This window comes from Narcine bancroftii, chromosome 4 (assembly GCF_036971445.1).
Source record: "Narcine bancroftii isolate sNarBan1 chromosome 4, sNarBan1.hap1, whole genome shotgun sequence".
Classification (NCBI taxonomy): domain Eukaryota; kingdom Metazoa; phylum Chordata; class Chondrichthyes; order Torpediniformes; family Narcinidae; genus Narcine; species Narcine bancroftii.
In genome coordinates, this window is record NC_091472.1 from 78,872,428 (window position 1) to 78,890,583 (window position 18,156).

General features: G+C 37.7%; 1 protein-coding gene across 3 annotated transcripts in view; it reads left to right on the top strand.

Moving 5' to 3' along the window:
* The window catches only part of LOC138760731 (actin-related protein 2), a 101,494-nt gene extending 83,880 nt beyond the window's left edge, over positions 1–17,614 (top strand). For all 3 annotated transcript variants that reach the window (XM_069931750.1, XM_069931749.1, XM_069931748.1), the window contains exons 6-9: positions 3,416–3,565; positions 4,620–4,765; positions 4,993–5,125; positions 15,675–17,614. In XM_069931750.1, coding sequence (XP_069787851.1) covers positions 3,416–3,565; positions 4,620–4,765; positions 4,993–5,125; positions 15,675–15,845 — 600 coding nt within the window. In that variant the 3' untranslated portion in view covers positions 15,846–17,614. The remainder of the gene's footprint in view (positions 1–3,415; positions 3,566–4,619; positions 4,766–4,992; positions 5,126–15,674) is intronic.
* Positions 17,615–18,156: the final 542 nt, after the last annotated feature.

The following is an 18,156-nucleotide window of genomic DNA, read 5'->3' on the forward strand; positions in this document are numbered from 1 at the left end:
AAAAGTCCAACTGCTCCTACTGTCTAATACCTTCCCATCTAGACAACATCCTGGTGAGCATCTTCAGAGCCTCTACATCCTTCTTAAACTGTGGCAACCAGGACCGCATTTTTTTTTTACTGATAAGCACTGGTAAAGGCCGTGTAACCAGATAACAATGACTTGGTGATTTAAGTATTCAGCTTTTTAGATTTGCAAATGCAAAAGAGCAGACCACATTTGCAAGTTTGTTGCCACAAAACTAAAGCCTAACCTAAATTAAGTCTCACTTAGCAACATTAGTTGCCGACGTTTAAATTCAATGCCCCAAGCAATGAAGGAAAGCATGAACATTTGTGTTATTTGTCTGAGACCTTGAGCTGATTCTCACCTGGGCCATACATATCCTGTGTTGGTGAGCTCCACTATGGAAATCTTAACTTTCTCTTGCCTTTTGCAGTGCTTTCAACCTCTCCTAATCTAAAATCTCTGAAACATTTCCGGATGGTTATGGTTGCAAGTAGATCTAGGCCCATTTTTAGTTTGGTGTAGAGTGTAGTTCCCAACAACTGGTTGCTGTCGTAATTTCTTCACCTAGGCATAAAGTCACACATGTTTAAAATTCCACTTTACATTCTGGTGTTTGGCATTGGTTTCTTTGAGCAGCAGCATCTGTACTTGCAGGTTCCACCACCAGGTGATGCTGCAGCGCCACCTGGTGACAACCAATGGGATTGCAGCAATGCCACATTTACTTCTTGAAGATTCTGCTTTTCTGGGGACCAGTGCCTTGGCAGAGGGTATGGGAGAAAAAAAGAACTGCTTTAAAAACCTTGTTATTATTGCCATCATTAACTACCCTACATTTTGTTGCATTGATACTACTTAAAAGCAATGACCTTGGAAACCTATCAACTGTGTAATTGACTTCAAATGCAACTTCAATTGTCGAGCATTGCTGAGCTGTTGTAATATTTTAGGATCAATGTGTTTGGTTTGGTCAAGTGGCATTGCTGTAATAATGAAACTTCAAAAACCATTTCCTGTTTAAGCATGTATTGTAACCATCCACAAAGAGATCTCAGCTGAAAAGACACTAGTAAATAGGAAACAATGCCTTTTTTAAAAAAAAAAGACATTTTAGCACAGTTGTTCCTCAATTGCATTATCTCTATTAAATGATCAACCCACAGACTGCTTTCAGATGAATATGGGAAATGAGCTTCAGAGAGCAGAGGATCCCGTTGCTATGTCTTTTTCCATTCATCCACATTCTGTGTTCAACCGAAGTACGAAAATGGATAATGTTCTTGTTGGCTGAATCAAAGTACAGTTTAAAAAAAAATCCCCAGTATCCAGAATTCATGCAACTGGCAATAAAAATTGAGGACATAAATAAAATTAAAATAAGAATTTAAAAAAAATTAAAGTTTAAATTTCTCCGAAGCAACACACAATCTCTTGGTGAAGATCAATGCAAACATTAAACAAGTAGAGTTCCCTGATCATGCCCCGCCTGCAGCAATCATTTGAACAAAGTTTGAAGAGTTTCGTTTGAGTAAAATGGTGGCAACCAGAATCAAGACCCAGCTGGTGCTGCTCACCACTTGGGCAACTCTCTCAAAGTGTCTCCCTATCCCTGCCTAGTAAGAGTCTTTATGTATATTTGTATTAGATTTATTAGTAAAGCTTTATCTGTAAACTTGGAGGGGGTGGGGGGGGGGGGGGAGTTAATTATGATGGCAGCATGGTTAGCGCTGTGCTGTTACAGTGCGAGCGACCGGGGTTTGAATTTAAATTTTGTGAGTTATGGGAAATAACTGATTAAAGTGAACTTTACATAAATACGGACTGATTTTTTTTCAAATTACTTTACATTTTGCACTATATTTTGTCTTTTAAACTCTATTCTTAATACAGGTATATTAGTTAGATTTTTGTGAGCGTCTCTCAGGCAATCGGAAAATTCACATGCGGCATCTGCAATCCCTGTAGGTGCCGAATACTGGGGATTTTGCTGTACCAGAAATCATGTTGTGGCTTAAGTTCCTGATCTCAACATAACAATAAATTGTAATCGTTGCCTAATTTTGACAGGATGTTGCTTGGGTTAGAGGGTATGAGTTATAGAGAGAGATTGTACAAACCAGAATTGTGTTCTTTGGAGTGTAGGAGGCTGAAGAGTGGCCTGATAGATGTGTATATGGTATTGTTAATGAGATATTGGTAATGAGATATTGGTAGGGTGGACAATTAAATAATTCTGCTGGGGTAAAAGTGTCACATTTAAGGTGAGGGGAAAGAAGTTTAAAGGAAATGTGCATAACAAATATTTTACACAGAAATGGTGGTGACTGGAAGAGTCTGCCAGGAGATACAATAATAGCATTGGAAATGGAGGGATATCTATCAAGTACAAGCAGCAGAGATTTAGTTTGACTGGGATATGTTTGATACAAATGCTTGGGCTGAAGGGCCTGTTTTATGCTGAATTTGGCAACAAATGACAAAGGAAAAGGAATTGATTTAAGAAAAGAATGGGCATTAGAATACTTCAGGATATATTCCTTATGTTAGTAATAGGTGTGACTGTGTTCAACCACTTTATAGTCGCCTGACTATTTTTGACGTCTGAGATTATGGATTCAAGCCTAATGTTGGAATTGGAAAAGGTTATCTTGATATGAAGTAAATGCTTAAATCCCTTGGTTCAAAGGCAATTTTGCTTTTTGGAAGAAGAACAGAAGGTGTTTTCTATTATTTTTGATCAATGTTTGCCCCCTTGGTCATCTCCATCACAAACAAGAATGGCACACTCATCCCGCGTTCACTTGAGATTAATAAATCTCAAATAATCAGTATTAAAATCATTGAATGGTATTGTAAATGGTTGAGCAAAGGCACTCCTTTCATTGGGAAAATTTTGGTTGATAGCTATCCTAATTTCATTACAATTCACCTTGTGCTATTAATAACAGTAAAACCCTGTGGTATCTGGCACCTATGGGGATTGGTAGACGTTGGATAAATTAATTTTCCATTTGCTTGAGATTGCATATTCCCTGATCGGTGAAGTGGCATCGAGGGGGCACCATTTGTAAACTTCTGTACTTTTTTTAACCTACTATTTTCTACAATTTTTTTTGCCACTTGGCTAAATTTCCAGATAATGTGGATTTTACTGAATTGTGAAATTTTCTCAAAATTGGAAATTGAAATGGGGCCAGGTTTCCAGTTTTGTTGGTCTTCCTGATGGACACTTTTGTTTACCATCTTAATCCCATTCTAAATGTAAAGTATGGTTAGTATTTGATTACAGTTCCTTCATGTTGAGTGTAGGATCTCTTGTTTGGTGAGTCCGTTATAACTTGGTTTTGGAGTTGCTACATTTGATCATCAGTCTTGTGTCTCCATTAATGTATTTGTAATTTTTCAGTTACTCCTGCTGCGGGGATATGCCTTCAACCACTCGGCTGACTTTGAAACTGTCCGCATGATGAAGGAAAAGCTGTGTTATGTGGGATACAACATTGAGCAGGAACAGAAACTAGCACTGGAAACCACTGTTTTAGTGGAATCTTACACGGTGTGTAGTCCACTTGCTTCAGCTATGGAATTTCTATATAATGTATCTGTCTCCGAGAGTCTGTACCATAGTTGATGACTGTGACACCTGTGACTGAATACTTAACCCATCCATCCACATCAGACTCTTCTTTCACCTGGGATATTTATCCAAAAGCTCCTTTTTCCTACATTTTGTATTTAATATTTCTCCTTCTATTTCACCTTGCTCTTTCTCCACTCTGGAATTTTTTGTCCACATTTGACTTTCTTTATTTCTACAGATCATCTTTTTTTTTTAATAGATCTTATGTTTTTCATGTCCAGTTCAGAATGAACCAGAGGCAGGAGCTAAGCTGCTCACTGCGATGTAGCAAATATCTTTTTTGTGCCCACGGATATATTATTTGCATATCCTGTCCCTCCTGTGTGGTATCACATCCCTCTGGATTATTAAAGGCAGCAAAGCCAGTATAGTTCATCAATTTAATTTGAAGACAGGAGCAGGACTTTGTCCTGTGGCATTGCCAAGTTAACAAACCACCATACTAACTTTTTTTCAATAAATTGTTTGATTTCTTGCACGGTAGTTACTTTGTTGTACAGATCGAGAGTTCTTTGATCTAATTTGGTTGACGGTGTTTGCTACCTTTGAGTAGAGATGCCCACAGTTTTCTAACTCCATCCCCACTCTTGTAAGCATTGATTTGGATGAGGATATGGATGAGTAGGTGATCCAGTTGTTACCCAAGTAAAGAGCTCATTGATATGGAGACTGTAAAGCACCTTGTGCAAACTTGGGGTGGGTGGCAATGTGCCTAGGCCTGATTCAACCTGTTTTCTACCAGTACCTTCAATTTTTACTATCCTGTTACCTTGCCATTTGGGTTCTGAACTTGTATGGGTAAAGGGAAACTCCCTACTTGACCTATTCAGCACGAGTTTTTGATCTATTGAAATGTGATAATACTCAGATCTTGTATCCGGCTGTATCTGAAGAGTAGTTGGTTCATCTTTTTAGATGTCTGTGTGTACTCTATTGCTGGATTTAAAATTTTAAAGCAACAATTCTTCAGCTTCCAGATGGCAGAGTTATAAAAGTCGGAGGGGAGCGTTTTGAAGCAGCAGAGGCCCTATTTCAGCCTCACCTCATAAATGTGGAGGGTGTTGGTGTTGCTGAGTTGCTTTTCAATACCATCCAGGCTGCAGATATTGATACCAGGTATGTGGGCAAGGTGCATTTAGGTCCATTGAATCTGTGTCACAATTATTAATTTCCAGATACATGCATCTGTTAGTGCCCTGTATTTTCTCTTGAGTACATTATGTTGCACCTGCTATCTGCTATATATTTTGTGTAATATTATAACTCTAGCTACCAAAGCTATTGGTTCAGAGCAAGAAAATATTCCCAGTTCTAATTCATTGGCCTGTGCAATTCTTTCCCAGATCAGAATTCTATAAGCACATTGTCCTCTCAGGTGGATCCACCATGTACCCTGGTTTACCTTCTCGCCTGGAACGTGAGCTGAAACAACTCTACCTTGAGCGTGTATTGAAAGGAGACGTTGAGAAGCTTTCTGTAAGTTTCTAACTGCTACAAATTTCACTAAGTTTAGAGAAGGAGGATGCCTTGATGTCCTTTAATATTCCTGTCTTTTTTAGTATTTTTTTTATTTTTCACACTGTGAACCATATCAATCAAAATACATACAAACATTTCCCTCTTAAATATACACAATGGCATTTTCTCCCCTTTTTTTCCCCCCTCCCTTCCCTCCCCCCTCCCTTCCCTCCCCCCTCCCTTCCCTCCCATTTTGTCTTTTCATTTTAGGGGATGGAGGTCCGAGGCAAGCCCTCTCTGTTCCATGTGCAGTTCCCAAATTTGTTCAAATAATGTGACTTTATTTTTTAAATTATATGTTATTTTTTCCAATGGAATACATTTATTCATTTCCATGTACCATTGCTGTATTCTCAGGCTCTCTTCTGATTTCCAAGTTGACATTATACATTTTTCTGCTACAGCTAAGGCTATCATAATAAATCTTTTTTGCACTTCCTCCAATTTGAGGCCTAATTCCTTACTACTTGTATTACTTAGAACAGTGGTTCCCAACCTTTTTCTTCCAACTCACATACCACTTTAAGTATTCCCTATGCCATAGGTGCTTTGTGACTAGTAAGGGATTGCATAAGGTGGGATGTGGTGGAAAGAAATAAATTTGAAAACCACTATTTTAATCGTGCATAATTGACTTGTTATGTGCACGGTTTCATAATTCCAAAGAAAATGGGCCAATGACAATTTTTCCCAGGCAAAATATTTCAGTAACAATTGGGTCTTGAGCAGTGATTCTCAACCTTCCCTTCCCACTCACATACCACCTTAAGCAATCCTTTACTAATCACAGAGCACCAATGACATAGAGAATACTTAAAATGGTATGTGAGTTGAAAGAAAAAGGTTGGGAGCCACTGACTTAGAAGAAAGATCTCTGGATTTTTTGTTATTTTTTTTGTGATTTTATTTAATATCTGATTTAGATCTTCCCAAAACTTTTTCACTTTCTCACATGCCCAAATTGCATGTACTGTTCCCATTTCCTTCTTACAGCGAAAATATCTATCTGATGATGTTGGATCCCATTTTCTTAAACTTTTGGAGTGTGATATATAACCTGTGTAACCAATTATACTGTATCATGCATATCCTTGTGTTTATTCTTCATAGTTCCAAAACATAACTTTTCCCATGTTTCATTTTTTATCTTTATGTTTAAATCCTTTTCCCACTTTTGTTTGGGTTTATAGCTTATTTCATCATTTTCCTTATCTTGCAGCTTGATGTATATGTTCGTTATAAATCTTTTAATTATCATTGTGTCTGTAATCACATTCAAAGCTGCTTCCTTCTGGTAATCTCAGTCTGTTTCCCATTTTATCCTTTAAGTAAGCTTTCAGTTGATGATATGCAAACACTGTACCCCATGAGTTATTCCATATTTGTACTTCATTTCTTCAAATGTTAATAAATTATTTCCCAAAAAACAATTTTCTATTCTTTTAATTCCTTTTCTCTCCCATTCTCTAAAGGAAAGGTTATCTATTGTAAAAGGGATTAGCTGATAAAAGTATCTTGCATAAACTTTTGATCCTCTTCATTGCGTCAATAATAATTTTGGTATTTGGTAATTTGTTTTATCCTTTCTTAAGTGAATCTTCTTCCATATATTGAGTAAATGATGCAATACTGGTGAGCTTTTATATTGTACCAGCTTTTCATCCCACTTATAAAGTATATGTTCCGGTACCTTCTCCCCTCAAGCTCTTAGTCCAATCTGTTTTTTCCCTTGTCTGATAAAAATCTGATAAATGCCTTAATTGTGTTGCTTTATAATAATTTTTAAAGTTTGGTAACTGCAAACCATCTTGGTTTTATCTCTTTGTTAATTTATCTAACGCTATCTGCGGTTTCCCCCCTTTCCACAAAAATTTCCTTATTTTTAGTTCATTAAAGAATTTCTCTGTTAAGGGAATTGGTAAACATTGAAATAAGTATTGTATCCTTGGGAAGACATTTATTTTAATACAATTTACCCTCCCTATCAACGTTAGTGGTAATTCTTTCCATTGTTCTAAGTCTTCCTGCAATTTCTTTATTAGTGGCTGATAATTTAATTTGTACAAGTGGCTTAAATTATTATCTAACCTAATAGCTAGGTATCGGATTGCTTGTGTTTGCCATTTAAATGGTGATACTTTTTAAAATTCTGTATAATCTGCATTACTCATTGGGATCACTTCACTTTTATTTGCGTTGATCTTGTACCCTGATATTTCTCCATACTCCAATTTCTTATGTAGTTCTTTTATTGATATTTCTGGTTCTTTTAAGTATACTATGATGTCATTTGCAAATAAACTGATTTTATACGCCTTCTCCTTTATTTTTATCCCTTTTATTTTATTTTCTGTTCTTATCAGTTCTGCCAATGGTTCTATTGCTAAAGCGAACAGTGAGGGAGATAATGGATATCCCTGCCTAGTTGATCTCCTTAATTTAAATTGGTTCGATACATATCCATTTACTGATACCTTCGCCAATGGTCTATTATATAATGCTTTAATCCAATTAATATATTTTTCTGGTAGATTGAGCCTCTGTAATACTTTGAATAAATAATTCCTTTCTACCCTGTCAAAGGCTTTTTCTGCGTCTAAAGCAACAGCCACTGTTGGCATCTTATTTCCTTGAACCGCATGAATTAAATTAAATTTACAGACATTATCTGCTGTTCGTCTTAATAAATCCAGTTTGATCTTGTTTTACTATTTTTGGTACACAATCGGCCAATCTGTTTGCTAATAATTTTGCTATTATCTTATAATCTGAATTAAATAGAGATATTGGTCTATATGATGCTGGTGTTAGTGGATCCTTCCCCGTCTTTGGTATCACTGTAGTTATTGCTGTCTTGCATGAATCTGGAAAGTTTTGTGTTTCTTCTATTTGGTTCATTACTTCCAGGAGAGGAGGAATTAATAACTCTTTAAATGTTTTATAGAATTCTATTGGGAATCCATCCTCTCCAGGCGTTTTATTGTTCTGCAGCTTTTTTAATATATCCTGTACTTCCTCTATTTCAAATGGTTTTATCAGTTTGTTCTGTTCCTCTTCTTGCAATTTCGGCAGTTCAATTTTAGCTAAAAACTCTTCTATTTTATCATCTTTCCCCTTCTTTCTCAGTTTGGTATAATTGTTCATAAAATTCCTTAAAGTTCTCATTAATCTCCATTGGATTATATGTAATTTGTTTGTCCTTTTTCCTTGATGCCAATACAGTTCTTTTAGCTTGTTCTGTTTTAAGTTGCCAGGCTAATATTTTGTGTTTTTTCTCCTAGTTCATAATACTTTTGCTTTATTTTCATTATGTTCTTCTCCACCTTGTATGTTTGTAATGTTTCGTATTTTATTTTTTTGTCCGCCAATTCTCTTTTTGTTATATCATCCCTTTTTGCTAGTTCCTTTTCTGTACTTACTATCTCCCTTTCCAACTGTTCTATTTCCTGATTGTAGTCCTTTTTCATCTTAGTTACATAACTTATTATCTGCCCTCTAATGAAGGCATTCATTGTGTCCCATAGTATAAATTTGTCTTTCACTGATCCTGTGTCTATTACAAAATATGTTTTAATTTGACATTCAATAAACTCTCTAAATTCCTCCCTTTTAAGTAGCATGGAGTTTAACCTCTATCTATATGTTCTTGGTGGTATGTCCTCCAGTTCTATTGCTAATAACAGGGGTGAATGATCAGGTAGCAATCTAGCTTTATATTCAGTTTTCCTAACTCTCCCTTGAATATGGGCCAACAACAAAAACATATCAATCCTTGAGTATGTTTTATGCCTACTCGAATGAGTATTCCTTCTCTTGGGCGCTGCCTCCTCCATATATCCATAAGTTTCATTTCCTGCATTGATTTAACCATAAATTTGGCCACTTTATTCTTTTTGCTAGTCTTTTGTCCAGTTTCATCCAACATTGGATCCAAATTAAGCTTAAAATCCCCTCCTACCGATATATTTCCTTGCGTATCTACAATCTTCAAAAAAAATATCTTGCCTAAACTTTTGATCCTCTTTATTGGGTGCATATATATTGAACAAATTCCAAAATTCTGAATATATCTGACACTTTATCATTACATACCTCCCTGCTGGATTTATTATTTCCTCCTCTATTTTGATTGGTACATTTTTATTAATTAATATAGCTACACCTCTAGCTTTTGAATAATATGATGCTGCTGTTACGTGCCCTACCCAGTCTCTCTTTAATTTATTATGTTCCATTTCAGTTAGATGTGCTTCCTGCACAAATGCTATGTCTGTTTTTTCTTTTTTCAGTAAATTTAATAACCTCTTCTGTTTAATTTGGTTGTGTATTCCATTAATATTCATAGTCATATAATTCAACATGGCCATCTCATATCCTGTTTACACCTCATTTCCACTTCCTCACCACCCTTTTCCCCATTTTCATCTGTTTTCCCTTTTTAAACTCAATGTATGATAACACATTTAAAACATAAAATACTTCAACAACTCCCACATCCAATATTCCCTTGGCTCCAAATGTCCCTTCCCCCCCCTCTGAGTTGCCCCTTATCCCTCTCCTTTTGGATTGCGAACCCGCTCGCAAGCGTCAACTGATTTCGCAGTGACAGTTATTGTCTCCCACCCAACTCCCCCAGAAGACTTTTTTTACACATATAACAAAGTTCACCCTTTTTTTCCCTTACTTCCTTTCTTCCCTTCTCTTTCCCTTCTTTAGTTCTTACATATACATTATTTTTACATCTTTATATATATTTTATCGCCATTCTTCATTCTTGTTACATCTCTTCATCTCTCCTTCTGTCCTGCAGGCATTCTGCAAATTCTTGTGCTTCCTCTATATCCGAGAACAGTCTGCTTTGCTCCCCAGGGATAAATATTTTAAGCACAGCTGGATGTCTTAACATAAATTTATAACCTTTTTTCCATAGGATCGATTTTGCTGTATTAAACTCCTTCCTCTTCTTTAAGAGTTCAAAACTTATGTCTGGGTAAAAAAATATTTTTTGACCCTTGTATTCCAATGGTTTACTGTCTTCTCTAATTTTATTCCTTGCCTGCTTCAGAATATTTTCTCTTGTTGTATATCTCAAAAATTTTACTAAAATGGGTCTATGATTTTGCTGTGTCTGTGATTTCGGAGCTAGTGTTCTGTGTGCCCTTTCTATTTCCATTCCTTCCTGTATTTCTGTCATACCCAGGACCTTTGGGATCCATTCTTTTATAAATTCCTTCATATCTGTCCCTTCTTCATCTTCCTTTAGGCCCACTATTTTTATGTTGTTTCGCCCACTATAATTTTCCAACGTATCAGTTTTCTGAGCTAACAACTCTTGTGTCTCTTTAACTTTTTTTATCACTTTCTTCCAGTTTTCTTCTTAAGTCATTCACTTCCATTTCTACAGGCATTTCTCGTTCTTCCACATTTTTTGATCTTTTCCCTATTTCTGTCAGGACCAGCTCTATTCTATTCACTTTTTCTTTTGTACTTTTCATTTTTCTTTTCATTTCACTAAATTCTAATATCAACTATTTTAATGCTCTCATTTGTTCTTGAAAAAAAACTATCTATTTTCTGTCCATCTGTTTTACCTTCTATTTCTCTGTGCAGATCTTGGTTGTCGTCTTCTTCTTCTGTGTCTTTACCTGTGTTTGTGTCGTCTTCTCTTCCTTGTATCTGTGTCTCTTCCGACTTTCCTGATGAGTTGCTTGTCTCACTTTGCTGGGCTGCCTCTTGCTGGGCTGCCTCTTGCTGGGCTGCCTCTTGCTGGGCTGCCTCTTGCTGGGCTGCCTCTTGCTGGGCTGCCTCTTGCTGGGCTGCCTCTTGCTGGGCTGCCTCTTGCTGGGCTGCCTCCTGCTGGGCTGCCTCATCTGCTGGGCTGCCTCATCTGCTGGGCTGCCTCATCTGCTGGGCTGCCTCATCTGCTGGGCTGCCTCATCTGCTGGGCTGCCTCATCTGCTGGGCTGCCTCATCTGCTGGGCTGCCTCATCTGCTGGGCTGCCTCATCTGCTGGGCTGCCTCATCTGCTGGGCTGCCTCATCTGCTGGGCTGCCTCATCTGCTGGGCTGCCTCATCTGCTGGGCTGCCTCATCTTTCCTTTCACTTCCTTTCCTGTCACTTTCCTCTTCCAGCTGAGAGCCCTGGTGTCAGGCATCTCTCAGCTGGTCGCATTGTGTTTGCCCGCTCCTCTGCTGAGCCCCTCTCCCATTGGTGTTCTCCTTCTCCTTAGTAAGCGCACTGCGCACTTTTGTTGGCTCAGAGTGCCATTTTTGTAGTCCAGCGGTTGGGGGGTTGCGACTCTGTGGGGTCATCACCAACCTTGGAGAACGGGCTCTCTTCTCCACGATGGCTCCCTGTTTCTTCATGCAGGTAAGGCCTTCTCCTTTCTCTTCTGGCGTCTTCTTTTTTTCCCCTGTTTTTACTTTTTCCTTCTTGGGTGCCATTTTCTTTCTTTTCTCTACAACTTTATCTTTTATTTGTTATATTTTGTATTTCCTGAACTTTGTTTTCCCCTACCGGCCACTACTCCATCACGTGACTCCTCCCAATATTCCTCAGTCTTTGAATTTAAGTTGGAGAACTGTTCGTGTCCAATTTTCCCCATTTGTATAGTCTACTGTGTACCTTTGATTCTCCAGAAAAGGCCCCCTCTGCCCTGCAGGCAAAGTTGTAATAATCCTTAATTTAATGACTTCTTCATTCATACCTTCAGCCCAGGGATTCTCCCATTTTAATCAAAATCTTTGATTGAACTTATGATTTATTCCCATATTTGGCCCAGGTTTCCATGCGGCACTTTGCTGCATGTAGGATGCACTATCATTTTGCTCTAGTGCTTTTCTGTCCCCCACTCTGCTTCCTTTCTTATGACCGAGGCTCTGGCTTCTGCATTCCCTGCAAAACCTTCATTTTGCACCTCATTCCTCATTTTCATGTGCATTCTCAATACTCTCCTTTTGACCCTACCTTTTATTTTCTCCTTCAAACTACCCTTTTTTCTCCCACATTTGCTGACGTGTACTGCCTTGTCTATTGTAACATACCATGCAGAAGTAATTTATAGATGTGACTAAAAATGTAACTCAGGTCAAAGGACAAATACAGAAGTGGCTCCAAAGCAAAACACTGTGCTTTTGTACTAAAATGCAACTTGAAAGTGATGTCCTGTGCACTGAATCTATATTTGATATGTCTACAAACATTAATTTGTCAGAGTAATGGAAAGGCTCAAATCATCCCTCGTGCCCTTACTGCCTTCGTTTTCATATTTTGCTATGGATTTCATTCTACAAAAAACTCTTGACAGCAGAGGGCGCTAGGTCTTCCCACCACAGCTTTGTGGAATGTGATTTTTAGATTTAAATTTTTAAAATTTAAATTTAGGCAAATAGCATGGTAACAGGCCATTTTGGCCCACGATTTCATGCTGCCCAACTTTTACACTCAATTAATGTGCACCCCCAGTATTTTTGAACGGTGAGGGAAAACCCACACAGATAGGGAGAATGTACAAACTCTTTACAGTTAGCACAGGATTCGAACCCTGGTCCCCATCGCTGGTGCTGTAAAGGCATTGTGCTAACTGGAACACACTGAAGAAAAATCGTGAGAGTTGTGAAGTGGAGGAAATATTAAGTCAGATTGATACATTAATTTTCTGTATCCAGTGGTGCATTTTGTGCCATAGTTAGGTGAATATCACAATTGCAAGACTGAAATTGTAAAAGTCAAAGGAGAAAAAATCCATTTGACTTTGTCTGATCTGCCATTCGATAACGTCATGTGTGAGGATGGCACTTTCTGAGACGTATTCCATTTCAATAACTAAAAATTTATTTCTTTGAAAATACTCTTGTCACATTGGTAGAGAATTGCAAGGACTGTCCATTGAGTGAAGTTTCTTCTCAACTCAATTTTTAATATCCTTTTTTCTTTTTTTATGGCTCTCCTTAGAGTTGGCTGAAAGGGTGGGGGGTGTTTTCTCTCTTTTTTCTTTTTTTAATATATATATAAAAATAAAATGTTCATATTCATGTTTAATTGATGTATATGTCATATTTTTTGTCTTTTGAACGAATGAATAAAGTTTTTAAAAAGAAAAAAAAACTCAATTTTGAATGCCTGACTCATTTAGAAACTGGCACCTTGTTCTCATGGAAACATTGGCTCTGCATCTACCCTATCAGAAATTTCAGTAGGGTCACCTGTTCAATCTTCCAATCTCATCACTTTTTAGGCACAGTCTGCTTGATTTCCAGGACATTCCTTTGAGATTAGTCTGGAGTACCTAGATTGCAGGATTGAATGGAGTTGATGTGGATTATCGAAAAGGAAATCATTTGAGAATTAAGGTTGTGACCTGCAGGATTGATGAGAGGGAACTTGTCGATGGTGATTGTGGGTGCTGTGCACTGAATCTATCCAAATGTAAATAGTTTGTCTATCAAAGTTTGGGTGGGGAATCCAGACATCAGCATATTCCAAAGGTGATCTTACAAGGGTTCTGTATAACTTCAGTAAGACATTTTTATTCGTGTACACAAATTCTCTTGAAAGAAAGTTCAACATATTGTTTCTCTTTTAAACTACTTGCTGTGCCTAAATGTTAACTTTCATTTATGCACAAAAACATCTAGATCCCTCCGAACAGCCACATTTTTTTATCTCATGCTCTCTAAGATGTATTCAGCTTTTCACCTTAAGTCAGTTTTCCAACATCCCAAAATTTTATTCCCCATGTTTTTTGTCTAGTCCCATATCACCAGTACGTGCCAATCTTACTCTTAATCAAAGCTCAAGATTTATAAACTACATTATAGCATATAGGATTAAGTCCCTATATATCCTCTTGTTCTCTCATCTTTAAGCTACAACCTCCAGTTTTACAAAATTTATCAAACATGATTTCTGTTTCATAAATCCACAATGATTTTACTGATCTTGTTTTCTAAGTGTCCTAATTACCATTTTATTTATTGGTTCTCGGGTTTTCTATGCAACTGAAGTCAGGCTAACTGGTTTGTCATTCCCTATTTTTCTTATCCTTCTAATGTCCCTTTTCTTCTCTCCCTTTTGTTTTCCCTCTTGCTTCAACCCCTCCATTTTCGTCTTTTCTCTCTTCCTTTTCATTTTTCCCTGCTCTGTCCTTAAATGTCAGTGAATTTTATTTATTTTTAAATGAATTCGCCTGATGGTAATTTGGATTTTATTAAAACATATTTGTTTCACTAACATTCGGGCAATCCATTGCCTATCTTATCTGGGATTGCCCCTGATTGCATTATTATGTCAATCATTTTCAACGCTCCGAAATGAGAATGTTAAAATTACTTGCCTCCATGAGGGTTAACAGAAAGAAAAATTGCGACTCTACACACCTTCAGATCCTTGTTTAAACATTTGTAAGTCTTTATCAGCATCTGCTGATTGTGCAAAGATGCTCTCTGGATGGTATTGATCTGTGTTACTGGAGTCTGAACATAAAGCATTGCCAAGAAAACTGTAGGTGGAGCCAAATGATCCATCTCTTCCCACCACCTGGAGAGCATTTCTCCATTGACCATCATCACTCTTTTTTCTATCTCTTACATCCCCCCCCCCCATCCCCCAACCAACCTTGTTGGTCATCTACTTTGCGATGTACTTTGCCTGTTAAATCAGTGACCCTTGACGATGAGTGTTGAGCTGTTTGTGGCTAACCCTGACTCTCTCCTATCTAACATGATTATGCACTTCCAAAGGGGAACATTGTAAGTGAGTTCTACTGACTGTTTCAGCAGACTGAAGCTGGGAGTATGCTCCTCTCTCATCCTAAGCTGCATGGTTCAGTACTGTATTTACTCGTGTAGTAGTCATGTTTTTGGGGACCAATTTTTTGGGTCAAATTTGGGGGGAGGTTGACTTTTACACAGATACTATTTTAGACCGTGGTAAGTACCTGTGTCGTTCAAGACATTGATGGCCTGCGTTCAGGGTGTCGACAGCGCAGATGGGTGGGCAGCTGGGACCTAGGAGGGAGTCAGTGGCCGGGGTTTCAGGAGCTTTGGTGGGTGGGTGGCCGGGACATCAGGAGCTCCAGTGGGGGGGGGGGGGGGGGATGGGAGGGCAGGGGCAAGGACAAGGGTTCGTAGTCAGGGGGCCTGGGATAAGGGTCCTGGGTGGGCAATCGGGACCAAAACTAAGGGGGTCAACTTTTTACATGATTTTGGGGCAAGTTAACATATAGAAATGCTGAGCAGAATGACAGTGGGGTGTACTGGAGCTTGATAAAATGAGGCTGGTGTTAAATGTCTGGAAAATAAATGACACTACTACCATACACTAATATTGCCACTGGTAATATGTGCTGGTTTTGGAGAAAAGACACAATTGTTGATGAAACTGTGTGGGCCATCTGTACTTGTGTTTAAAGAAGCTGTCAAAATGAAAGTTTAAAAAAAAATAAAGCTGAAGGAGAATATGCAGGATTAAATTTTTGACTTGGTGCTCAATGTTTATCCCCATGTAGAAATTCAAGATTCGCATAGAAGATCCACCACGACGTAAACATATGGTGTTTCTGGGTGGTGCTGTGCTAGCAGACATCATGAAGGACAAGGATAACTTCTGGATGACCAGGCAGGAGTATGAAGAAAAGGGTGTGCGTGTGCTAGAGAAACTTGGAGTGACTGTTCGATAAACCAACATTGGTTCTTGCTGCTTTTTTTTTCCCCCTCGCTCATCTTTTAATCATTTGGATACCTGACATGGATACGCATCTGCCCTTTGACTCCTGGGGTCAAGTTGTATTCACTGTTTCTACTGGTTTCCTGGGAGAGCTTTGTTTAATGTTTGTCAACTTCTCTAAATTTAAAACCATTTAATTTGACCATTTCCCAGCAAATAAAAGTCAAGGCAAAAGGGTCTGTCTGCTGCATTATTACTGCCCTCTAGGCGCTTGGATAACTCCTAAGCTTCTTTATTTACATCCGTAGTGTACTGCTGGCTGTGACTGGAGACAAACTGGTGGTTTGTTCTGCTAATAAGCAACCACCACTTTCAATTATTATAAAGAAACAGCTTTAATTCATACTATTGCAGTGGTTTATCACTGTTGACAAATGGATTTTAATGTAGATGCATTTTTAGGAATGGGGCCAGAATAAGTTGTGCCAGTGTCACTTTTAAAAAAAAAAATCTGAAGCATCATCAAGTGAATTATTAACTCAGCTCAGATTCTTGGTGGGGTATTTAAATGGTAAAAGTTAACTAACTTGTTCTGTCCAGTGTTTCCTCTTGAAATAGTGGAATGCAGTAATGCACATTCGATGATGTAAAGAGATTGTCTGTATGTACAGAATACTCTTCATATGGCACAAAGCTACAGCAGAAAAAAAACTAATCAAAAGGGACTGGGTTCTCTGATGTTTATAAATTAAGTTTGTAGCTATGTTAACTGAAATGAAACCTATATTATATAAATATATATATTAAATATGAAAAGCTAGAATTAGCTCATGATACATCTGATATTTAAGTGTCATGTGGGAAATCGCCAAATATTAAAAATGATTGCAGCATGTGTGATTACCCAATGCCTGAAGAGTGACAACTGGATCTCATTTCATATCATAAACTCCATAAAGCAAAAATAAAGCCATGATTTATAGATAATTGTGCATTCACGTTGAAGTTGGTATTGTGGTCTATTGGGGGAGGGGGGGGGGGAAGGGACAAGTGTGAAGGAGTTGTTTAATATTTTAGAACGGTCATAGAATTGTGTGCAGCTACAGGCCACACAACCCATCGCACCTCTGGTGCCAGCTTGCTAACTTAAACTAACCATTGCACTTTACTTGCAATCCTTCAGTTTGCTTTTCTTATCCAACTGCTTAAATGCAATTGAATTGGCTTGACTAACTAGCTGAAATGCATTCCATCTTCTATCAACATTGTTTGTGGGATAGGGTTTGGGAGAAAAATCATCATACATCTGCCATATCAAAAGAATTATCTGAAGATTGAGTTATTAACTTGATCTGATTCTGCCAAATTTAGTCAAACTTAAACTAGATTCAAAAGTTTTATCTTTGATAAGCATTGTCGCTTTAACAAATGTGGATAAATAGCATTCAGGCTATTTGATTTGTGAGTTCAGTCTCCTTCAGTTTATTTCAGAGATGTTATCTGACCTGGCAGTACAAAATATCTGAACTAACAAGGTCCAGTACCTGCATAACATTCTTCAGTTGTCTTTGATCTTTAATGGAATTTAATGATGGGTTGCCTTTATTATCCTCTGCTTGAATCAGCATTGTGTTTAAGAATGAGCAAAACTGGTGGAAGTATAAACCTTTTAAATGGTTGCTCTGGGGTTTTTTTAAAAGCTGTATTCTGAAACTTTTAAAGCAATATTGTGCAGACAACTTGTGTAGATCATTTCTATTAAAATGTAAAGTTGATCATAAATATGTTTTTGTGCATGAGGTTACTTCTGAATATTTAGTAATAAGGTTTGAACCAAGTATCAAATGAAATGTACTCCTGCAACATCTTGGAGAAACTTTCTTTAATGACCTACCTGTAATTACTATATTAACTATCCAAGTAGATATTCAGTAAATCTGTTTGTGTATTCTTGTTTCTCAGTTGAATTGAATTTTTTTCCCTGTGTAGGATAAATTTGACCCTGCGCCTCTGACTTGCCCTATTTTCTGGGCTGATGGTTCTGTGAAGCTTTCCAGTATATCTAATGCCATGACTGGGGTTAATAGATGTTTGATGCTTGTGCATTTCTTTTATTATAAATAACTAGGTGACACTGGAACTCTATTTATTTTGTATTGGTTTAACACGTGAAATTTGCACATGATACTCCATGTTAATGATTTTGGATGTAAATGTAGTTAACACACTTAGTACATTTGTATCTGACATCAAAATTGTTAGTGTTGACAGGGAGGAAGGAGAATCATTTGGTTAAGTGGGCTAAGGAGTTTCAAATGGAATTT